Source organism: Bubalus bubalis, chromosome 5 (genome assembly GCF_019923935.1).
Source record: "Bubalus bubalis isolate 160015118507 breed Murrah chromosome 5, NDDB_SH_1, whole genome shotgun sequence".
Lineage (NCBI taxonomy): Eukaryota > Metazoa > Chordata > Mammalia > Artiodactyla > Bovidae > Bubalus > Bubalus bubalis.
In genome coordinates, this window is record NC_059161.1 from 13253142 (window position 1) to 13278794 (window position 25653).

General features: G+C 38.8%; 1 protein-coding gene across 1 annotated transcript; it reads left to right on the forward strand.

Moving 5' to 3' along the window:
* Positions 1 to 4033: 4033 nt before the first annotated feature.
* PTGS2 (prostaglandin-endoperoxide synthase 2) lies at positions 4034 to 12319 on the forward strand. The gene is made up of 11 exons (XM_025285468.3): positions 4034 to 4384; positions 4637 to 4823; positions 5885 to 6001; positions 6112 to 6255; positions 6939 to 7082; positions 7728 to 7909; positions 8510 to 8593; positions 8705 to 8951; positions 9236 to 9522; positions 10041 to 10188; positions 10338 to 12319. Exons 1-11 carry the CDS (start codon positions 4055 to 4057, stop codon positions 10745 to 10747), a joined length of 2280 nt encoding a protein of 759 aa, XP_025141253.2. The 5' UTR covers positions 4034 to 4054; the 3' UTR covers positions 10748 to 12319.
* The last annotated feature ends 13334 nt before the right edge of the window (positions 12320 to 25653 follow it).

Below are 25653 nucleotides of genomic sequence, written 5' to 3' on the forward strand. Positions count from 1 at the left end.
ATGGGCTTCCATTTCCTTCTGCAGGGGATCTTCCCGACCCAGGGATTGAACCCGTGTTTCCTGCACTGCAGGCGAATTCCTTATGGCTGAACCACCATGGACGCCCTCTCCAATTTTGAGGGCAGCTTTTTATCCTGTCACCTCACTTCTTTGGAGGATCTAAGAATAGCATTTTGAGTTTTCACTTTGTTCAGATTTTTGTTAGGATAGAGTGGCAACTTCCAAGCTCATTTAAACTGGGTTTAATCCGTCAGTGTCATTGTGGTCTCATTATGCTGGCCCCAGCACACCCTGCTCACATTCTCTTGTATTTCCTTCTCCCCTTTTAGGATTCCTAGCTCTAACACAAAGACCATGTTCAATCTACCTTGACTCACCTTAGTAGTTATGATATACAACCATGAAAAACAAAGGAAAAGAAAAATCTATCTGGGAACTAAGCTGAGAAAAAGGAGATACTTTTTTAAAATAAAACTTAGGACTAGATATTGTTTGGTATTTCTCCATTGGTTTATTTGACAAGGATTTTTTTTTTTTAATGTTTGTCCTTGTCAACTGGAAAAAAAAAACAAAAACCTACACAATGTAAAAGGTGAGAATTATGTTTTCTTTGGTGGTCACCCCAGGATACCATCTCTCAGATAACTCTGAAGGACTTTTCTGAAGAGGTAAAGAAGGAGTCAGGATATACAAGTGTTTTTGCCAAACAAAAACCCCCAAACCCAGGAAGTGGAAGATCAAAAGATTCCTGCTAATCAAAAGAAAACAGACATCTGAAGCTAGTGAATTTAGCGCTGCCCACACATGGGAAGATGCAAGGCCCCGGGATTATTGAAAAGCTTCCTTTGATAGGGCCACTCGCCCATTTTTCTGCGCCCTGAGTCCCCTCGGGGCGCACAATCTCTGCAGTGGCGGCCTGTTTACCTCCCCTCGGGAGCCTTTGTCCTGACTATCAGGCTGGGGTGGGGGCGGGGGGCAGTGGCTGAGGGTTTTACATCCTTTGTTTACTGAAATGAGAGGTGACATTCTTTGTCCACATGCTCTTGTTTTTCCAGTTGAAACTCCTATCTTGTGTAGTCAGGAATAGGTAAACAACCATGATTTACTAAAAGTCTGGGTTCCAGGCAGCACTAGTAGCAAACAACCCGCCTGCCAATGCAGGAGACATAAGAGATGTGGGTTTGATCCCTGGGTCGGGGAGATCTTCTGGAGGAGGGCACGGCAACCCACTCCAACCTTCCTGCCTGGAGAATCCCATGGACAGAGGAGCCTGGAGGGCTACAGTCCAGAGGGTTGTAAAGAGTCGGATATGACTGAAGCGACTTAGCAGGCATGCACGCACTAAAAGACTAAAGTAGAGGTCTTTTATGGGTACTTTTATGGGTACATCTGTTTCTGCCCTTCAAGAAACAGATGTACACTGTGGCAAAACCTTGTTAAAAATGTCTCTTCAGGCAAGATGCAAGATAGTAAAGCTGTCTTTCTAGTCAGCCTGTCATGAATAAAAAAGACAAGGGCAATCTCCACTATCTTTGAGTGAATCAGAATAGGATAAAGGTGAAGACAGGGAGATAGAAAAAAGTTCCACGTCTAAGATAGTAGATATGACCATCCTTTCATGTCTGAATAGTGCGTGTGTGTGTGTGTGCAAAGTCGCTTCAGTTGTATCCTACTCTTTGCAATCCTATGGACTATAGCCCGCCAGGTTCCTCCGTCCATGGGATTCTCCAGGCAAGAAGACTGGAGTGGGTTGCTGTGCCCTCCTCCAGGGGATCTTCCCAACCCAGGGATTGAACCCACATCTCTCATGTCTCCTGCATTGGCAGGTGGGTTCTTTACCACTAGCGCCACCAGGAAAGCCCCTGAATGGTAAAACCCTGCTCAAAGCAGTAAGAAATATCTCCTTTGAAAATGTCAGTGCCTTTGGAATTTTGGGTATTAATAGTCTTTACTGTTCATTTTCTTTTAGCTCATATGAATGGCTTATTACTTCAACTAACACATATTTCATTCCTTTTTTAGTATATTTATGAAGGTTAAATCTCAAATGAAAACTGCATATGTAGACTTTTAAGAATGTTGTAACATCAGACACAAAATCTACCTAGTGATCTTTACAACAATCAAGAGAGAAAAAGAAGTTGATAAAAATTTAAACAGCAGAAGGGGGCAGTAAAATGCAGCAGAATGCTCTGGAAGATTTTTTTAATATGCTTTCTTATTTTCAGTTAACAGAATTCTCCAACAAAGTTCAGAGACTAATACATTTTATATAACAGTATATGTATTTGTCTAAAATGAACACAGAAACACTAAACACAGACACAGGTGAAAAACATAAATCTCACATGATTATAATCTTATTTTTTATGCTGTGACACATCATGGCATAATAATCAAAGTACTTTTCCACACAAGACAGGACTTAGCCATTTTGATTTGGTCTGGGACATTTAATATTCCCCCATGACTAGCATCCCCAAATGCACTACCCATTCTATTTTACTGTCCCAGACTTACCAAAGTTAATAAACCATAACAGTTTTCCCTCAAGTCCATAACCGGACTTCCTTTCTAAACTGCACCCATCCTTAAAGTGTCATTTTTATCTTTGAACTATTTTCTGACAGCATGGGTATATGCAACTCTATTGTGCTACAGAAGTTACAGATTAAACCAAGTAGTTTAACCGAATAGGTATTTTTAAATTGAATTTCCACTATGAAATGGAGTTCAATTTCTTTAAGTTCCAACTAGTCTAAATGTGATTATTCGCAACACCCTGTTTTGTTCTCACTTTGAATTTAGTCTCCCTGCAAACAGTAGAACACACTTTTATACGTAGCAGGTATACAATTAAGATCAGATGAGGACAATGATGCTGATGACTTCAAAATGAATTCAGGATTACAATATAAAGCCAACAGAGTCAGAATATGAATTCTTCCTTGGCGTCTAACCAAACTCATATTGATAATCCTAAATATCCACTTAAAATTTGAGTAGACACATCCTACCACTTAAAATGAAACAGAAAACTGGAATTATTAAAAGATTGTTTATATCTATGCTCTTAGTTGAAATTTCAGGTACGACTCAGTACAATAAATGGGAGTGTCACAAATGAAATGATTAAATATGACTAGAGAAAGGCTTCCTGGGTGAGATGGAATTTTAGTCATTTGTCTCACGTAGAATCATATTAAGCAAAATGTTGAAAAAAAGTTGATTGTCTTTTTTTAAAGGGCTCTACAATGCTGCTACTTTTTTCTTTTCTCTTTTTTGGGGGGCGGGGGACGCGGGTGGCATTTCACCTTCACACACCCCTCCAGACCACAAGAAAGAATCAAACAAAAGCAAAAGATGATGAAATTGAAAATTGTCAAAATCACCCTTCCTTCATATCCATTCCATCCGAATTCCTCATCAAATTACCTTCCAAAATGAGCCTAGAAAACTGGCCCTAATAAACCCAGACAACTGAAAAGTAAGTGTAATGTTATACTTTAATCCTTTGTCACAACTCATTATCCTAGAGAAGTAGGCAGAAAACACACACACACAAAGCAAGCTCTAAAAATCTACTTCCTTCAATTGGTATCTCCTGTGAAGAGCTGGTGACCAAAACAGTGAAAATCACTGCAGCAGAGAAAGAAATGCCATAAAGCAGATCTTTTGGACGGTGAGCATCCTTAAACATCCCGGTCACCTCCGCTTCACTTGTTCATGGGAGGAGAGGAAAGGTTACAGCGGTGACCCCTCAATCTCAGATTGACTATTTACAGGATAAGTGCTCAGGGTCAGTTTTGAGGGGAGGAATTTACCTTTATTTCCTCTCTCCAAGAAGCAACGTCGGGGTGGTAGCATGAAGAACAGTATTTTTTATGTTGAAAACAACTTAGCTAGAAAAAGAACCTACAGGTATGTATACACTGACTACAGGTATTACAGTTCATTCGGTCAAGTAAAAAAAAAATTAAAGTTTTGTATGTGCGTACATCTACACGAGGTTAAGAGTAGTCACTGAAACCAGGACACATCTGAAATACATGACATGAGTAAAACATGTCAGCCTTTCTTGGCCCGATTCTCCCCAGTCTCTCCAGACTGTGACTTCCTCGGCCCCCAAAAGCCGAGGGACCAGACGTGGGGGGAGAGGGGCGGGGGCGCGCGAGGGAATTCCCTGCGCTCCGGAACGTCCCAGCCCCCTGATCAATTCCGGGAGAGGAAGCCAGGAGGTCGCCCTCTCCACCCCCGCCCTCACCCAGAAAATCTACCTCGGACCCCCTCTCGGAAGCCTCGGTCCCAACCGCGACAGAAGGAAAGGAATCTGGAGCGAAGCCCGGCGCCAGCGGTGGAGAAACCGGCCGAGGGGCGCTGGAAGGTCGGAACTGGGAGGGGGCGATCCTCTTTGCAACCACCGTAGGGAAGCCAAGCGCGACTCCCCAAGTCTCCGATTTTCTAGTTTGCGTAGCTAAAAAAAGAGAAAGAAATCCTACTCCCACCCGGGTCTTACGCAATTGTTTAAGTAGAAACAGGGGGAAAAGTTTTGGAAGGGGGGAAGGAAAGGCGGAAAGAAACAGTCATGCCGTCACGTGGGCTATTTCACGCATAAAAGGAAGGTCCGCTCCGTTAGCTTCCAGTTGTCAAAGGACTCGCAGTGAACGTCAGAGGACGCCCCGGAACTCCGCACAGCGCCTCCTCCGGCCCCGCAGCTCCGATCCGCGCACCTCGACGCCTCCGCCGACCCCGCGCCCCGCCCGTAGCCGAGATGCTCGCCCGGGCCCTGCTGCTCTGCGCTGCCGTGGCGCTCTGCGGTGCAGGTGAGTGAGTTCCTGGCGCCTGTGCCCGGGATTCCGCGGCTCCGTCCACCCGGGCTGAGTTTCTGCTCAGACTTCTCCCGGGGACTCCAGGTATTATAAATACTCCCAGAATTCAGAGGCCGAGTCCGGACGGATAGCCCCGCTTTGCCCTCCGCTCTGATCTCATGGGCCAGTTATTGCACCCATCTTTTCTCATCTGCTAAATAGGAACGGGAATACTAATTTGCAGGTTGTCACAAGAAGATCTGATCAATATATGTGAGGTGCTTTTGTATAGAACCTAACTGGTATTGAATGAAAATAATTGTATTATACAATTTCCCTAATTAGTGCTTTCCCGTCCCAGGGAAGACCAGATTGTTTTTTAAGATAAACAGAATAGCTTAAAAGCAAGCTGTTTTTATTTTGCAAATTTCTCTATAGTTTGTTTTTGTCGGTTTTTTTTAATGTAAATTAAGTCACGCCACCTTAATACTGTGAATCATTCAATGATCTCTCCTGACACGTGGAATAAAACCCAAATTCCCATAAAACCCGAAGGATCTGCCTTCACCTTTTCTGAATTTAGCTTCCAACTCTCCCTCTCCTGCTGTCAGGCATGCCTCAGGGCCTTTGCACTTGTTTTCCTCTCAACTTAGAATGTTCTTCCTCCAGATCTTTCTCCAGCTTTATGACAGAGAAGAAAGAAGTAGGGAAAAAAAAAAAACAACCCGAAGTTTGATTAAAATACTTGATCTATTCACTTTAGTTTTGAAAGTCCTACTTTGAGCCTCTTCTAAAGGCTAATTTGAGCATCTAAAGTTTCTAAGAAAAATTTAGCAACATAATTTCCCTGGTGGAATAATCTGTTACCTTTATTTAGAAAAGGAAGTTGGTATTTCTACATTATAACCACTCTGTGAGGCAAGTTTGGGAAAAAAACAAAAGTTTTCCCATGACTACCTGTATATTTCTTGAATTTTTTATTGTGAAGTTGACTCATAGTAAGTAAAGCAATTAAATGCCTAAGTCAAGATTGACACTGAAAAATTATTCATTCACTGTCTGTACTGTTTTTGTAGCAAATCCTTGCTGTTCCCATCCATGCCAGAATCGAGGTGTATGTATGAGTGTAGGATTTGACCAGTATAAATGTGACTGTACCCGAACAGGATTCTACGGTGAAAACTGTACCACACGTAAGTTTGTTGTTGAGTGCCCTCATTTGGAATGGGGTATATACAGTTACCATTTTACAGAATTGTGTCTTATAATGTGTCCCGTTAATTTCTTTTTCTTCTCATTGCAGCCGAATTTCTGACGAGAATAAAATTACTCCTGAAACCCACTCCCGACACAGTGCACTACATACTTACCCACTTCAAGGGAGTCTGGAACATTGTCAATAAGATCTCCTTCCTGCGAAATATGATTATGAGATATGTGTTGACATGTAAGTACAAATCACTTTCTAGGGTTCTCAGCTGCCTCAAAGAGAAATGTACTTTACAAATTTTAGATTTTAAAACTTAATTCAAGACATGTTTAAATATACCATTTTAGTTTGCCTACTATCTTAATGGCCAAAAATATTGACATCTGAATCCCTTGAAGTTTCTAAAGTTCTGTCTCACAGGCAGAATTCTACTTAAAATACTGCATGCCTCTGCTGACCTTCACTGTTCTCGACAGTTTGTGAAGGAGACGTGGTCCAGTTGTTTATTGAATGGCCATGGGGCACAGAATTGCACCCATTAAAATAAATGAATAATTTGGATTGGGGTCGGCAATAAAGTAACCTTTTTTCTAATGTGAGTGTCAAGCACAGACATTTTGCTCATGGGCCTCTTGAACAATAAGTGGATGGTTATTTGAAAAAAATCAAAATGGCTAGACCAAAACATCTTCTGTAAAGAATATATACTTTATCAAAGATGCCTTTTAATGCATCATTCTTTCCTCTTTTTTGAGCACCAGTAGCAGGCTTTAAAGTATGATTGCTTTAAAATAGAGTATCTTTGTATTAATTAAATTAAATTTATACTAGTGCCACTTTGTACATTATACAATAAAAATGAGCATTGATTTGCCTTGTGGATGGGAACAAATAACATTTTTTTTCCTCTAAAATTTCAGCAAGATCACATTTGATTGAGAGTCCGCCAACTTATAATGTGCACTACAGCTATAAAAGCTGGGAAGCCTTTTCTAACCTGTCTTATTATACCAGAGCTCTTCCTCCGGTGCCTGATGACTGCCCAACACCCATGGGTGTGAAAGGTGAGTGAGAGGAGACAGAGTTATATTAACTATAACTGGGATTGGATTGATACCTAGAAATTTTGACTCCAAACTATGATTATTTGTTAATAAAACCATTTTTTCCCTTCTTATGTATATCTCTGGATATTTTTTGAAATTGTGAGTCCATGTAAACTATTCCATGGAAGCAAATATGCATTTTGGTATGAAAAAGTGAAAATGTTAGTCACTCAATTGTGTCCGACTCTTTGCGACCCCATGGACTGTGGCTAGCCAGGCTTCTATGTCCATGGAATGCTCCAGGCAAGAGTACTGGAGTAGGTTGCCATTCTTTTCTCTAGAGTATCTTCCTAACCCTAGGTATTGAATCTGGGTCTTCTGCATTGCAGGCAGATTCTTTATCATCTGAGCCACCAGGGAAGCCCAGACATTTTGGTATAAAGTCATATGTTCTCAAATTCTTTCATTAAAACTGAATTAATACTAAAGTAGATTATTCAGTAAGAGGCTGTTCCCCTATATCTTAGAACTTCCATTAATATGATCCTGTTCAAAGTTGTATTTTTCCTGCAAGTGAAGAAGACCCTGGTAAATTGACAGTTCACTCTCTGCTTCCTTAAATATATAGATGGGTCCTTATTTTGGCTTTCTCATTTTTTATAGGGAGGAAAGAGCTTCCTGATTCAAAAGAAGTTGTGAAAAAAGTACTTCTAAGAAGAAAGTTCATTCCTGATCCCCAGGGCACAAATCTGATGTTTGCATTCTTTGCCCAGCACTTCACCCATCAATTTTTCAAGACAGATTTTGAACGAGGACCAGCTTTCACTAAGGGAAAGAACCATGGGGTAAGACAGAGTTAAATGATAATTTGTAGCAAATCAAGTTCTATGTGTAAAAACCTTAATGGAGTTTCCATTTTATCTCACTGGTTGAGTAAAAAAATACATAACGCATACTTACATATGTATATACAGATTATTATTTGTAGTTTGACTCATATTTTTAGTTTAAAATATTGGATCTGCAAAAAAGTTGTCTTCAAAAAAATTTGTTACCTTGATTATGCTGCCTTAAATATTATAAGGTGAGATTTTTGCAGCATTATTATCTCTTGGGTTTCAGTGACATAGCTTCAATTAATAAGTATTTTATATCAAAACATTTTCTGCTGCTTTTTAAAAGAAATATCATATAATTAGAGTGAAAATTTCTGATACAGGCTCCATATGAGACACTAATAGGAGACATTTAGATTTATAAGCTATGGGGTTATTTTTAGTGGATAAGCAAGTTAATTTATTATTTTGTGGCTGTGAAAAAAAAATGTGTTACTGAAAATTTTAAAGCAAACTACATCATCACATTATTTAGTAATAAATACATCCTAGGCATTTTACATAAGAACAACTTCAGTAGCAAATCAAAAATTTTCCATAATCTTCTAGGTGGACTTAAGTCACATTTATGGTGAATCTTTAGAGAGACAGCATAAGCTGCGCCTTTTCAAGGATGGAAAAATGAAATATCAGGTTTGTTCCATTTAAATATTAAGAATTCATTACCACTCATCACCTACCTATGTTCCAAATCTCTAATGATGAAAATTTGTTTCTTACCTCTTCTTACTGATACTTTTTTAGATGATTAATGGAGAGATGTATCCTCCCACAGTCAAAGATACTCAGGTCGAAATGATCTACCCGCCTCATGTTCCTGAACACTTGAAGTTTGCTGTGGGCCAGGAGGTCTTTGGTCTGGTGCCTGGTCTGATGATGTACGCCACCATTTGGCTGCGGGAACACAACAGAGTGTGTGATGTGCTTAAACAAGAGCATCCAGAATGGGGCGATGAGCAGTTGTTCCAGACAAGCAGGCTAATCCTGATAGGTAAGCAAGAAGAGCAAATCACTTAAAGAAAACCCTCTTCCTCAGAGAAAACTAACTTGTTTCCTTTGTTTGGGAGGAATATAATTCTGGGGGAGTGTCATGCATGTACAATCACCTGCTCCATATTCATTCAGTCCTTCAGCTGGATTGCTCAGACACCTACCTCTCAATGGTGGAAAAGAAAATCTAGATAGGAATGCCAAATGACCAGTTGCATTTCAGTTGCTTGAACATTTGTGAGCAGAAAGAATTCATGTTTTCAATTTTTTATTTTGTGCCTGTAGGAGAAACTATTAAGATTGTGATTGAAGACTACGTGCAGCACTTGAGTGGCTATCACTTCAAACTGAAGTTTGACCCAGAGCTGCTTTTCAACCAACAGTTCCAGTACCAGAACCGTATTGCTGCTGAGTTTAACACGCTCTACCACTGGCATCCCCTTCTGCCTGACGTCTTTCAGATTGATGGCCAGGAGTACAACTATCAGCAGTTTATCTATAACAACTCTGTCTTACTGAAACATGGTGTCACTCAGTTTGTTGAATCATTCACCAGGCAAAGGGCTGGCAGGGTAAGCATTATTAGTGAAAAATAAAATAAAACAAAGGACTAGTTGGTAACTAGAATGTCTGCTGCAGGAAAGATTTTTCTTAAACTTACTGAAAGATTAATTATTGCTAGTAATCTTTCCTTGAAATAAGAAGGCCGTGTAATATATATATATATATATATATATATATTTAATATTATATGATCTTGATTATAATATAATTTTACCATTATAATCTAAATCATAGAAATAATCTATAAATATTCCAAACTTATAGTTTAGGTCTCCACTGATAGCTTCAGTTTACCTACTTGGCACTCAAGGGATGTTTTTAAAATAGAAATCTTGGGAATTCCCTGGTGGTGCAGTGGTTAGAATTTCTTGCTCTCACTGCTGAGGGGTTGGGTTCAGTCCCTGGTCAGGGAACTGAAATCCCACAGGCCACTTAGCATGGCCAAAAAAAGAAAACAAACAAAAAAAATCTTACATATGCCTAAAACTTAATTAATGTGTTCTACAATTTAATTCATATTCCACAGGTCGCTGGCGGTAGGAATCTTCCAGTCGCAGTAGAGAAAGTATCAAAGGCTTCAATTGACCAGAGCAGAGAGATGAAATACCAGTCTTTTAATGAGTATCGCAAACGTTTTCTGCTGAAGCCCTATGAATCATTTGAGGAACTTACAGGTGGGAAACAGTTTCTAAACTCCTTCAAAGAGTCAAGGGGCAAATGGAAACAACAGAGAAATTGAAAACAAATTGAGCAAAGGGGTAAAACTCTTCATTTTGTCAAAAGTTTGACATTGGTTGTATCTTTGTCCTTGTCACCCTCACAGGAGAGAAGGAAATGGCTGCAGAGTTAGAAGCGCTGTATGGAGACATAGATGCCATGGAGTTTTATCCCGCCCTTCTGGTAGAGAAGCCCCGTCCAGACGCCATCTTTGGGGAGACCATGGTAGAAGCTGGAGCACCATTCTCCCTGAAAGGACTTATGGGTAATCCTATATGCTCTCCTGAGTACTGGAAGCCTAGCACTTTTGGTGGAGAAGTAGGTTTTAAAATCATCAACACTGCCTCAATTCGGTCTCTCATCTGCAGTAACGTGAAAGGCTGTCCCTTTACCTCATTCAGTGTTCAAGATACACACCTCACCAAAACAGTCACCATTAATGCAAGCTCTTCCCACTCTGGACTAGATGATATCAACCCCACAGTCCTACTAAAGGAACGTTCAACCGAACTGTAGAAGCCTGCCGATCATATTTATTTATTTATATAAACTGTTTCTTTTAACTTAATTATTTAATATTTATATGAAACTCCTTGTGTTACTTAACATCTTCTGTTAAGGAGAAAAAGGGGGTCATACTTGTGAAGATTTTCATGTTGATTTTAAAGATGTCGAAGTTTCTTCAAGTTAAAGGGGAAAGCAGTTTTCATTCTTCTGTACAATCCAATGGGAAATGAGTAGGACGTCTTTTTACTTGAATTTCAACTTATAATAAGAACAAAAGCTAAGTTTGAACATGTAAGTGCTGTTGCAAGAGGACAAAATGCTGCACATTTCGACACTATCGTATTTCCAGGGTGTCTCCTATGATGCCTGAGAAACAGCTGTCTACGCACTGGTCCTTTTATAGTCTTCTTTTAGCCATTTTCAGATCAGTTTACTTCGACTACTTTGTTTTCCTGGTTTTAAGGTCTGAGTGTGTGTTTTTTGGACTCTGCCTGTCCTTTCTTACCTGAACTTATGCAAGTTTTCAGGAAATCCTCAGCTCAGAACTACTACAAAAGGCCTTTACAAAAAGGTATACATTCATTTTAAGTGAAAGGCAGAGAACTTTACAAATAAACTATAACCTGATAAAGAGCCCAATACCTTAAAGCCGTAGGGGGTTCTCGACACCAAGAACGTATTCCTATTCTAATTAATGTCTTTCCTCATTTAAAAGCAAATAATTGCTGAATAGTTCCCAGGGAGACAATGCTTCTTTTCCACATCTCATTGTCAGTTGACATTTTCTGGTACTGTATATTAATTTATTGAGAGCTATTATGTCTTCTTAGGATGACTATTATAAACTGGGTTTAAGGCTACATGATGTTCTTTTTTGGCATTATGTCAGAATCAGTGTATCTTTTAGGATTACCTCTCCGAATTATTACTATAACATTAATGTTTGGATTAAGATTTGTGAAAACATGTTAGGAATCCAACTCTGGTATATTGAGATGGAAAGTTGGAATTCGTCTTTAAGGTTTCCCTATTCACCAGCCCACAGAGAACGTTGTCTCATTACCCTGGATGTGCTATGGCACTGATGGTGTATACATTTTTGAAGGACTTGTGGATGTTTCATTAATTCATTCACCCCTAACTTCTGGAGAAACATTCTTTACAAAGCACTGTGGGTCTTCATATTTTTAAATCATGCACTGAAAATCAGTATTTATGTAAATAATTGAAAAGGTATGCCTGTTAGGCAAAGGGAGAAAAATGAAATTTCATTAAAGAGAAATAACTCAGGGGAATTTTCAAGATCTTATGTTTAAATGATTTATGGTTAAGAAAGAGTCAATAGTAGAAGAGCTTGTATTAAAAAAACTGTTACCTTCATTGATTTTTTAAAAAACTGATTTGTTAATATCTGAATGACTGAATCTGGGAATTTGGAATATGTGAGTGTTTTGGTGCCTCAGACTATGTATGATTAAATTAATTTATGTAAACTGTAAGTGTTGAAACAAATAGCTGTTTATTTTTGTATTATTTAAAAATTGAAAACCTCTTCTAAAATAAATTTTGACTGTTTCTGTATATCTTTGTCATGAGATGATTTCTCTAAAGCATTATTCTCCTGTCTCTTCCAAACCAGACTGGCCCTTAGTGAAATTGTTCTGCCCTCCATCATATAGAGGTGTTAAGGTCACTATTATCATCTCTCATACATGGAAACACTGTATTAGACAATGGGTGCTTTGTCCTATAGAAGAGAGATAGCAACAAACTTATTTTCATTGCCTAATCTTCAGTTTAGTTCAGTTCAGTCGCTCAGTCGTGTCCGACTCTTTGCGATCCCATGTATCGCAGACGCCAGGCCTCCCTGTCCAACAACATCTCCCAGAGTTCACTCAGACTCACATCCATCGAGTCAGTGATGCCATCCAGCCATCTCATCCTCTGTTGTCCCCTTCTCCTCCTGCCTCCAATCCCTCCCAGCATCAGAGTCTTTTCCAATGAGTCAACTCTTCGCATGAGGTGGCCAAAGTACTGGAGTTTCGGCTTTAGCATCATTCCTTCCAAAGAAGTAGGGAAAAAAGTACACAAAAGGCAAAGAATAAGGCAAAGCTGCTAAGGAGGTACAGAATTTAAAAGAAAGTTGAAAGAAGGAGAGATTAAGTTCAGTTGGGTGAATCATTGATACCAGGTTCATTGGCTCTGTCATTTGCTACTCTTGACATCTAGGTAATTTCAATATCCACGTGGACTGCATGTTTAACATCCTGCCTGGGGTCTCTTGTCTTCTGTTTTAGTGTTGCCTTCTTCCATATTTCCTATGATCATACAGACTTTGATCTCATCATTAATTACTGTACCATTTCCAAAATCTTCATTTCAATTATCTTTTACTACCAACACTTGCAGGTCCCATATTTTAGTATTCATGCTCTAGCATCTGTCTTCAGCTTCACTGAACCTATTGATTCACCAAACCTTATCACCTCCTATCTCCTCATTTCCTTCCTTATGCATCTAACTCAGATTCTATTGTCCATCTTGAGACGCATTCCCTCATTTCTTGGTGTACTCTCCATTGTATGTAACTGACACAACTTAAGTTCAGCCATAAACAGATTATTTGACTTCTCAGTCACATTCAACACAAATGTCTATAGCATTTGTACTGTAAGTTTTTTTTTTTATTGGCTTCATGGTTTTATACTCTCCTCCTCTTTCTCCCCTTCTATACAGAGTTACTATTGGGTTGTTTATTTTTAAAGCTCTTCATACATTGTGTGTGGTGTGTGTGTGTGCTCAGTCACTCAGTTGTGTCTGATTCTTTGCAACCCCATGGACTGTAGCCCTCCAGGCTCCTCTGTCCATGGGATTTCCCAGGAAACAATATTGGAGTGGGTTGCCATTTCCTCCTCCAAGGGACCTTCCTGACCAGAGGTTGAACCTGCATCTCCTGCATTGGCTGGCAGATTCTTTACCTCTGATCCACCTGGGGAACCCTCATCATCACTATAAATTAAGGTGTCCTCATTCCTCTTTCTCTTCTTTATCTGTACTCTTCCAGGTTAATCCTGTCCAAGTTTAAAAACTGAACCACTAACTAATCACTCTCAGATTTGTTTCTAGAACCAACCTCTGTCAATTAACAACTCAAATTCATATATTTAGTGGCTTATTTTATATCTCTGCCCTTTCAGCACCACATACTCCAAATAATAATCATTCAATATTAAAGACACCACTATTGCCTAGTTTTCAAGCAAAAGCATCTCTTTCCTTCACACTCATAGCCAGTCCAGCAGCAAATCTTTTGTCTATATTCCTGCACACAAATCTTAAATCTGTCACTTTCCATCCAACTCCATGGCAATCAACCTTATCGATGTAATAAGCTCTTAATTGGTGTTCTCTATTCTTGCCTCATTCCAAATCACTGTCATAGCAACAAGAGTGATCATTTTCACACATAAATCATATCATGCCCCTTCGCTTGTTTGAAATCTTCTCAGTTCAGTTCAGTTCAGTCACTCAGTCATGTCCGACTCTGTGACCCCATGGACTGCAGCATGCCAGGCTTCCCTGTGCATCACCACCTCCCAGAGTTTACTCAAACTCATGTCCATCAAGTCAGTGATGCCATCCAACCATCTCATTCTGTCATCCCCTTCTCCTCCTGCCTTCAATCTTTCCCAGCATCAGGGTCTTTTTCAATGAGTCAGCTCTTCACATCAGGTGGCCAAAGTATTAGAGTTTCACCTTCAGCATCAGTCCTTCCAATGAACACCCAGGACTGATTTCCTTTAGGATTGACTGGTTTGATCTCCTTGCTGTCCAAGGTACTCTCAAGAGCCTTCTCCAACACCACAGTTCAAAACATCAATTCTTCGGTGCTCAGCTTTCTTTATAGTCCAACTCTCACATCCATACATGACCACTGGAAAAACCATAGCTTTGATCAGACGGACCTTTGTTGGCAAAGTAATGTCTCTGCTTTATAATATTCTGTCTAGGTTGGTCATAGCTTTTCTTCCAAGGAAATCTTCTGATGATTTCCTATTCCACAATGGATAAATCTAAACTTATCTTATCCTATAAGACTTAGTGATCTATCCCTGCCTGTATCAGTCACATCTACTACAATTTCCCATCCTCGTTCACTTTGGAAAATAGTTTGGGAGTCCCTTCTAAAAAAAACACAAAAAAATCATTTACAATATGTATTAGCTTTATATTTAAGCTGTTAACAAATTACCACAAACTTACTAGCTGAAAACAACACAAATTCATTACCTACGGTTTCAGAGGTCAGAAGTAAGAATAGGTCTTGTGAGTTAAAATCAAACTGTGAGCAGAACTGTGTTTCTTCTGGAAGCTCTAGGGAAGAATCTATTCCTCACCTTTCCCAGCTTCTAGGAGCCACTTGCAATTCCTTGGCTCATGTCTCTTTATCTTCAAAGCCAGCAGGGTAGCATCTTCAAATATCTGTGACTCTGACCTTTTTGCCTCTTTCTCATTAAGGCCCTTTTGATTGTTTTGAGCCCATGAAGGTAATCAAGGAAATTCTTCCCTCCTCAAAATCCTTAATATATTTGCATATACAAAGTCCCTTTTGCCACATAAGGCAACGTATTCACAGATTCTAAGGATTGGGCCTGGACATTGTTGGAGGGCCATTATTTTTCCTACCATATCATATAATCTAGCCAATGATCTCTTGGGTATTTACACTAGAAAAATAAAACCTATATTCGTGCAAAAATCTTTTCAACACAAAAGTAGCTAAAAGCTGGAAATTATCCAAATGTCCTTTAATAGGTTAATGGTTAAAAGAATCATACACTAGGATCAAGTGGAGTTTATCCAAGGGATGCAAGAATTCTTCAATATATGCAAATCAATCAATGTGATACACCAAATTAACACACTGAAAGGTAAAAACCATATGATCATCTCCATACATGCAGAGAAAGCTTTTGACAAAATTCAACACCCATTTATGATAAAAAAAAAAAAACTCTCCAGAAAATGGGCATATAAGGAAACTACCTCAACATATTAAAGCCCATATATGACAAACCCGCAGCAAACATTATTCTCAATGGTGAAAAACTGAAAGCATTTACTCTAAAATTAGGAACAAGACAAGGGTGCCCACTCTCACCACTATTATTCAATATAGTTTTGGAAGTCCTAGCCATGACAATCAGAGAAGAAAAAGAAATAAAAGGAATCCAGATTGGAAAAGAAGTAAAACTCTCACTGTTTGTAGATGACATGATACTATTCATAAAAAAAATCCTTAAGATGCCACCAGAAAATTACTAGAACTAATCAATGAATTAGTAAAGTTGCAGGATACAAAATTAATATGCAGAAATCCCTTGCATTCCTATACACGACCAATGAAAAATCAGAAAGAGAAATTAAGGAAATAATTCCATTTAACATTGTAACAAAAAGAATAAAGTACCTAGGAATAAATCTACCTAAAGAGACAAAAGACCTGTATGCAGAAAACTATGCATGCATGCATGTTAAGTCACTTCAGTCGTGTGTGACTCTTTGCGACCCTATGGACTGTAGCCCACCAGGTTCCTCTGTCCATGGGATTCTCCAGGCAAGAATACTGGAATGGTTTCCCATTTCCTTTTCCAGGGGATCTTCCCGACCCAGGAATCGAACCCTGGTGTCCTGCATTGCAGACATATTCTTTACTGACTAAGCTATGAGGGAAGCCCTAAAGACAGTATGGTACTGGCACAAAAACAGAAATATAGACCAATGGAACAAGATAGAAAGCCTGAGATAAACCCACACACCTATGGGCACCTTATCTTGGACAAAGCAGGCAAGAATATACAACCTTTTCAATAGCTGGTGGTGGGAAAACTGGACAGTTACATATAGAAGAATGAAATCAGAATACTTCCTAGCACCATATACAAAAATAAACTCAAAATGGATTAAAGACAAATGTAAGGCCAGAAACTAAAAAAACTTGAAGAAAAGAGGCAGAACACTCTTTGACATAAATTGCAGCAAGATTCTCTTTGACTCACTTCCTAGAATAATGAAAATAAAAACAAAAATAAAAAAATGGGACCTAATGAAAAGTAAAGCTTTTTATAGCAAAGGAAACTATAGATGAGATGAAAAGATAACCCTTAGAAGGGGAGAAAATAATTGCGAATGAAGCAATGATAAAGGGTTAATCTCCAACATATATAAGCAGCCCATACAGCTTAATTATCAGAAAAACAAACAACCCAATCAAAAAATGGGCAAAAGACCTGAACAGACATTTCTCCAAAGAAGACATACAGATGGCCAATATACACATGAAAAGATGCTCAACATCTCTCATTATTAGAGAAATGCAAATCAAAGCTATGATGAGGTATCACCTCATACCAGTCAGAATAAAATCTGATAGATTTTATGATGATGAAAGTTGTTAAGAAATGAATCCTAAGAAATCTCTTCAGGAAGCATCAGAGTCTGCTCTTCTGCACGGCAGTGGCAAAAAGTAAGTTTCAGATGGAAGCTTGGCCATGGTTATGATTTTGATAGGGAAATTAAAATGAAGAAGAGAGCAGGCCTTTGACTGATTTCTGACCCTGCCTGGACTACATACCTGCCTCAAACACACTAATTGTTACCAGAAAGTCAAGAGGCACTTTAGATAAGACAGCAAGTGGGTATTGGCTTTTCTTGAGCCATTAGAGGCCTGGCCAGCCCCCTGGGGTCCAGAAAATCTAGTGACTTTCATCCAGAAAATCCAGATGAAACAAATAGCTTTGTAAATGTTAAAGAAAAATCAGAGCTGCATTTTTGCATGCAAACTGATTATATCAGTTTGGAATTCTAATTGGGAGCCCCAAAACTGAAATTTGAAGTCTCATCCATGGGGTGAATTCACAGCCTGGGACCTCTTCCCAGTTGGGACTTCAGATTGCTGTTAACAAGGGACTTCTCACTGCTGTTTACGTCTGGATGTTGCTCAGTCAAATTTGATGATGTATGTGCCACTACTTTTCTTTCTTTTCTTTCTCTTCTTTTAATGACTGTATATTGAAATTAACTCAGTCAATCCTTTATTAAATATTGAAATTGCTCAAAACAAAACAAAAAACGTTGTCGATTTAGAGACTTACCAGTGCTCAAACTGCCTTTTATTTTTCTTTTAGAGATATGCTGCTGCTGCTGCTAAGTCACTTCAGTCGTGTCCGACTCTGTGTGACCCCACAGACGGCAGCCCACCAGGCTCCCCCGTCCCTGGGATTCTCCAGGCAAGAACACTGGAGTGGGTTGCCATTTCCTTCTCCAATGCATGAAAGTGAAAAGTGAAAGTGAAGTCGCTCAGTCATGCCCGACCCTCAGCAACCCCTTGGACTGCAGCCTACCAGGCTCCTCCGTCCATGGGATTTTCCAGGCAGGAGTACTGGAGTGGGGTGCCATTGCCTTCTCCATTTAGAGATATGAAGAAATAGCTAACAAGGAATGTCAATGAAATGCAAATCTCATATATTTGAATGCAGTTACTATCATATCTTTCAGTTTTCTTCTTATCAGGAGAATACTGATACCCTTCTCTCCCTCTCTCCTTTTTTTTAGGTTCCATTATTTAAATGTAACTGTGTTGGATCCATTTGACTTCTCTCACACAACAAAAGAACAAATTAAAACACACATTCACATATGATTAAGTCTTCAGAATCTGCCTTCTTCTATAAGGATCATCAGCTCCATCACTCAAGGTAGGATGCTACCTAATTTTTCTATTCCTCCTGCTAAAAATATGTGAACTAATCTTTATATTCTTAGATGTACAACACACTGTGATTATGTGATTTTGATTGACTTTGTTGATTTTCCACTTATGTAGACTATTTTTCTATGTGAATGAGAGCTCCTAGCCACTCTGTTTGGATACAGAGTTTACCATGTGAGAGCTTAAGTAAAGATTCGGAGTGGGCCATCTTATTCCTTATAAATGGAAATGTTCCTGGCATCTCATAACCAATTACTGCATATAGAATTAAATACATATAACTTTCATGAAAGTAGCTTATTTAATAATCACAATAAAAATAATGAAAAATAAAAGCAAATCAATGAGGAATGAAAATAATTGTAATAAACTTTATGTGCTAAAGCTAGCATACTTTAATCACAAGAAAGCATTTGAAAATCTCAGTGAAAAGCAATTTTTTTTCTTTAACTTTTTTCTTTTTTTCACTGCACTGCACAGCATGCGGGATTTTAGTTCCCTGCTGCTACTGCTAAGTCAGTTCAGTCGTGTCCGACTCTGTGTGACCCCATAGACGGCAGCCACCAGGCTCCCCTGTCCCTGGGATTCTCCAGACAAGAATACTGGAGTGGGTTGCCATTTCCTTCTCCAATGCATGAAAGTGAAAAGTGAAAGTGAAGTCGCTCAGTTGTGTCCGATTCTTAGCGACCCTATGGACTGCAACCTACCAGGCTCCTCCATCCATGGGATTTTCCAGGCAAAGTACTGGAGTGGGGTGCCATTGCCTTCTCTGACCAGGGGTCAAATCTGGGCCCTCAATAGTGAAAGCAAAGAGTCCTAACCACTGGATCACCAGGGAATTCCTGAAAGGCAGTTTCTTCTTGATTAGTGCGCTTGCTGATAACCTGGTAATTAGGAAGATGAAGAAAATATAAAAGTAAATAAACACACCTCTCAAAATTGAAATCTAAGTGAAATGTGGTTGTTACATATTTTACATTACATGAATGATCACTTTAGTAATCAAGAAACTGCTACTTATCATTTTAAAAATGGGTCTCTTTTTGTTTCTTTACTTTCCTTCATTCCATAGGTATGGATATAGATAGGCAATTCCCTGGCAATGCTGTGGTTAGGATTCCAAGCTCTCACTGCTGAGGGCCCAGGTCTGATCCACTGGTCAGAGAAATAAGATCCACAAGCTGTGTGGTGTGACCAAAAAAATATACATAGATAGATAGACAGCGTTGACAAATGTTATAACTTGCCTAATAATTATATTTTAACAACTTAATATCATAGACTTAGGATATTCAGAGCTGCTTTTTTCCATAGTTGAAGTTTAAAAAATGATTTAAAAATTACAATTGTCCCCCAACTTGACCTCCAATTTCAGTGTATTACTAAGGACTCAAGTTTTTGCAGAGCTTAGCCACAGTCTGTGTTTGAAGTAGAGGGAAGCAGTTTAAGATGAATAGTAAACAGTTTAGAAAATCATTCTGTTTTTTAATCCAGACAAAAAGCACTAATTCTGTGGATCCTCACTAAATACCGTTGGTATTCAAAAGTAATCAGATTACTCTCACTATAATAATTAATTTAAAGGCCTTAGATTAAGTAGAATGTATTACTATTTCAGCATTCTACGTTATGTTACTCAGAAAAATAAATGGCCAAATTGCTGTAAGATTAATCCATGAAGGAAATTCAGAAAATAGATTGCTTTTTTGAGAACATAACACAAAAGGTTATCTTCTGTTTACTTTCCAACTTCCTTCCTAAAAGACTCATCACTGAAACCAAACGAAGTTTGAGAAATGAGTTGGTCACATGTCTCAGCCTCATGTTTTAACTTCTCTTTCTTCTGCGTCTTCGTTTAAGTGGACTCTGTCCAGATAGCAGGCACTTGCCATTTCATGTTCCTGATTGTTCCTAATAGATGATGTGAAGCATCATGGTGTGACTTCCCCTGGTTATTACTCAATACCTGTTTAAGATGGCAACATTCATTCACAAAATGCAGGGTGGGGTATGTTTTACACACTCTTGAAAAAGTGGAAAACATTATAATCTGAAAGAAGCAAAGAAGAATGGCCAATGGATAAACAATCTTCCCTCAAACAAAACAATATTTAGAAATGATGCAAATGAAGAATGTTCCTTTCACCCACATCCTGAAATCTACCATGTATGTTTTTTGTAACATTATCATGGTATATATATATATATATGTGTGTGTGTGTGTGTGTGTGTGTGTATCTTAGACTCCACATCGCTATTGAGAAATATTTTAAACATTGAGTTATCTGAAATGCTCTTTAAAGTCGGAAGATGCCTCCTTCAGAGAGGAAAAGGGAGAAAAGTATTTAAATGTTAGAAACAATGTAATTGTATTAAAAGCTCCAACTTCGAAGAGGTTAACACCAAACAGACTGATGTGCACTCCCTTTTCTCATATTAATTCTCTTTATTCATCTAAAAAATGATATAAATATTCTTAATAAGGTGAAGTCACATAAATAGGTTCACTTAGAATATGACTTCTACTCTATGCTTAGAAATCTATAGCATCACTTGAAATAAAGTTATGTCCTTGGAAATTATAAAACAACTGTGAATTTCTAAGCTAAACTACTTAATTTAGGTGTTACAAGTCAAGAATGGGACTTTTCACATTCTTGAGGATATTAGCATGGTGGTGGACTGGACTGGCTAAATGCTTGCAGACAGGATGGGCTTAGGAGTTGGACAAATATGGATTCTGTTCCTTTCTAGCAGTGTGGTTAATAAGAGCCCTATATTCCTCATCATTCAAAGGTAAAATGGGAATAGTAATATCTACTGCATTCCTGGGCCTTCCCTGGTGGCTCAGACAGTAAAGAGTCTGCCTGCAACGCAGGAGACCTGAGTTCCATCCCTGGGCTGGGAAGATACCCTGGAGAAGGACATGGCAAACCACTCCAGTATTCTTGCCTGGAGAATTCCACAGACAGGGGAGCCTAGAGGACTATAGTCCATGGGGTCACAAAGGGTCAGACACAACTGAGTGACTAACACACACACTGTATTCCTAGCCCAGGATTGACATACAGTTCAAGGAAGCAAATTTTATTTTTCTATTTCAAACCATAACTCAAGGCAAATTACTTTGTAGGTTTTCATTTCTCTGAGTGAGTGAGTGAGTGAGTGAAAGTCACTCAGTCGTGTCCAACTCTTTGGGACCCCATGGACTATACAGTCCATGGAATTCTCTAGGCCAGGACACTAAAGTGGGTAGCCTTTCCTTTTTCCAGGGGATCTTCGCAACCCAGGGATCGAACCCAGGTCTCCCACATTGCAGGCAGATTCTTTACCAGCTGAGCCACGAGGGAAGCCCAAGAATACTGGAGTGGGTAGCCTATCCCTTCTCCAGTGGATCTTCCCGACCCAAGAATCAAACTGGGATTTCCTGCCCTGCAGGTGGTTTCTTTACCAACTCAGCTATCAGGGAATCATATAATAAATATGTTGATAATAATACCACATTGAAAAAAATAATAAAGAAAGTGGAAATAACTTGCTGTTCTAAAATTGGCTTTATGTGACATCAAGAACTAGGAATCTCTCTGGACTTCATTTGCTTCAGATACTATAAGAAGTTTTAGAGAGGGCTACATAATTCCTCTTATATACGACTACTAAATTAACTTAATATCCACACATCCTGTGGTAACTCAAGATAGTTCTTTGCTTCTCAATTGGTTTACAGCTCAGCAAAGGTCTACCCTGTTATGCCATGATACAAAGCATTAATTAGGGCACTTAAAAAAAAATTTTAGCTGTGTTAGGCAGAATCATGTCCCTTACCCAAAGCTGTCCATGTTCTAACTCCTGGAATTTGTCATATAACAACATGGAATAAAAGCTGCAGAGAAAATTATTTTGCTAATCATCTGACCTTAAAGTGTTCATCCTGGATTACCCAATGTAATCATAAGAATAACTCAAAAGGGTTCCTAAATATGAAAGAGGAAGACAGAAGGCTCATTGACAGGGCGATGCAATGTGAGAAAGACTTGACTGGCTATTAGTAGTTTTGAAGATGAAAGCGGCCAGGGAAGCAAGAATGTGAGCAGCCTCTAGGAGGTGGAAAAGGGCAAGAAAACGTGTTCTCCCCTAGAGCTCCCACAAAGGAATGCACACCTCAATTGTAGCCAATGTGGCCAGTTTAGGACTTCTGAACTGCAGAACTAAAAGATAATGAATTTGTATTGTTGAGTTTAGGTGAGCTGTTACAGCAGCGATAGGAGACTAATACAGTAGCTAATGTGAGCAAGAGAAGAACACACTGGGAGTGATGAGACCACCCTCCTATAATGGCAAGTATGTGTAAATCACTCTATACAGATACAAGCAACAAAGCATATAGTGTCTCTTGAGTTCTGTTTCCTTCTACTTTATGATAATGTTACAGTCCTTCTCAGACCTGCTTACAGCACTCCCAATAGACTGGCAGGTGTATGCTTTTTGCTTCAATGCCCTTATGACTTGGGTTTCCCTGGTGGCTCAGATGGTAAAGAATCTGCCTGCAATGTGGGAGACCTAGGTTTGATCTCTGGGTTGGGAAGATCCCCTGGAGAAGGGAATGGCTACCCACTCCAGTGTTCTTACCTGGAGAATTAATTCCATGGGCAGAGGAGCCTGGTGGGCTACAGTCATGGGGTCACAGAGAGTTGGACATAACTGTGCGACTAACCCTTTTGCGTTTTTGCCTTGTGACTTACTTCTCTTAGGTCTTGTCTTATACATTTACCTTAAGTGTAGTCTTTTAAGCCCTAAAGTCATCACAGTATTTCTTCAGAGATTTTCCTTTTTTGAATTTTCTCTGCAAATACTAGCTATAGAGTGATTCATTATCTTTCTTACCTGTGTGCTCACACTCTGCACGATCTCTGTTGGGCCCACTCTAGTCTATATTGTGTGTGGATTAGAGGGAGATTTAAAAGGAGAATGTGCAATTTTTTTCCTGGAATTAAAACTGAAAATGAAGGCCTCCACTTGCAAAATAAGTGGAACATCACCAGAATTCTTTCTTTACCCAACACAATGTCAGTTCAGAACAAGGAAAAAACAAAACTGGTCAGCTACTTCATGCCCAATATTTCTACAGCTTTAATAAGATCTAGAAGGAGGAGACAAGTCAAATTGGGAGTTATCATGGTATGGGAGATGGTGATGGACAGGGAGGCCTGGCGTGCTGCGATACATGGGGTCACAAAGAGTCGGACACGACTGAGCAACTGAACTGAACTGAACTGAACTGATGGTATGGTGAAAAGAAAAAAATACTAGTTTTGGAGTCAGCAAAACTTGTATGTTAACAGTTATGTTCCTCTTCAGTTCTTCCTTATCATTTTTTCTCTTTTAGTAAGTCTTTATTACAGAATTGTGACATTCATTTTTTCATTCTTAGCATGAAGCTCACTACTGGGAAATACCCTTATTGGTTTTTGATTGAATGAATATACCTAATTTAGCACAGAAAGGGACTTTTGAGTGAGAAAACTGTCATTCTGATGGGATACAGAAAACCACTGCTTAGTAGATGGATACTTTTGCTATCATAGATTATTTTGAGAATCTTATAAAAGCTAAACACCTAAAATAAAAAATAACACAATGATTATCATAAAACTTCAGGTAGTTCTTAAGCTTTTGAACATGATCCAAATTAAAAACCTACAGCAGTGGATTCTTACATAACAAAAGAGGGTAGTAATGTCATAGAAAGAACTTTCAATTGAGAATTAAGTAACTAAGAGATCCAGTTTTACCGAGAATTTATTTAATCAAGTTATTTAAAACATTTTGATAGAAAACATCAAAGAGGACTTCCCTGGCATTCCGGCAGTTAAGACTGCTTCCAATGCAGGGGGTGTGGGTTCAATGTCTGATCAGGGAACTAAGATCCTACATGCCACGTGGCCAAAAATTTTAAAGTTAAATTAAATTTTTAAAAATCAGTAGAAAGGTTAATAATAACACCCTTTATGTCTCTTTTCATCTTGTTTCTAACATTCTATTAATCTGTTTCTACTTTATAAAATTAGGGTGTTAGTGATATGGGTTAAATGTTTGTGTCCTTCCAAATTTCACATGTTGAACTTCTAACCCAAGTATGGATGAATTTACTTCTCAGGAAGTAATTAAGTTTAAATGAGGTTATAAAGTGAGGGTCCTGGATAACAATAAGGTCCTACTGTATAGATCAAGGAACAATATTCAATATCCTCTGATAAACCACCATGAAAAAGAATATTTAAAAGAGAGTGTAAATATATGTATAACTGAATCACTTTGTTGTACAGCAGAAATTAACACAACTTCGTAAGTCAACTATACTTAAACAAAAAAAGAAGTCAGGGCCCTGATCTGATAGTATGACTATCCTTGTAAGAAATGACACTACATTTGGTACAGTCAGACAAAAGAACATTATTCAGCACTAAAATGAAATGAGCTATCAAGCATGAAAAGACATGGAGTAACCTTAAATGCATATTACTAAGCAAAAATGACTCTTCTATAAGCCAGGAAGAGACCTTTCATCAGAAATCAAATTTTCCAGCACCTTGATCTTGGATTTCTTAACCTTCAGAACTGTAAGAAATAAATCTATGCTGTTTAAACCACCTAGACTGTGGAATTTTCTTATTATTACTTCTTGGCTGCATCAGGTCTTAGTCATGGTGTGCAGATCTTCCTTGGGTCATGCGGGATCTTTCCATGCAGCTCACAAGCTTAGTTGTCTTCACCTCCCCACCCGCCCCCAGCTTGCGGGATCTTAGTCCCAAGATCAGCAATTGAACCTCCATCCCCTGAATTGCAAGGCAAAGTCTTAACCTCTGGACTACCCAGGAAATCCCTGTGGAATTTTGTTATGGCAGCCCAAGCAGACATACACAACTGAATAATCATCAAGGTTCTAGCATCATTTCTATTTCCATAATGTCATAAATCTCTAATTAGCCCAACTTGGGAGGCCAATATAAGAAACAACTATAGATGACATTTTATTTGTATTATGAAATAACACATATAAAATCAAAAGCTTCTTTTAAACACAATCTTGAACTATACCAACAATTTTTTGTTATAAAATGGCTTCAACTATTACTATGTTTTC

Bases quoted from the DNA above. Each gene is read 5' to 3' on its own strand.
- PTGS2 (XM_025285468.3), top strand. From the start codon at position 4,055: ATGAGTAAAACATGTCAGCCTTTCTTGGCCCGATTCTCCCCAGTCTCT. The intron at 4,824-5,884 runs GTGAGTGAGTTC...CTGTTTTTGTAG, and splicing joins CGTGGCGCTCTGCGGTGCAG to CAAATCCTTGCTGTTCCCAT. The intron at 8,952-9,235 runs GTAAGCAAGAAG...TTGTGCCTGTAG, and splicing joins AAGCAGGCTAATCCTGATAG to GAGAAACTATTAAGATTGTG.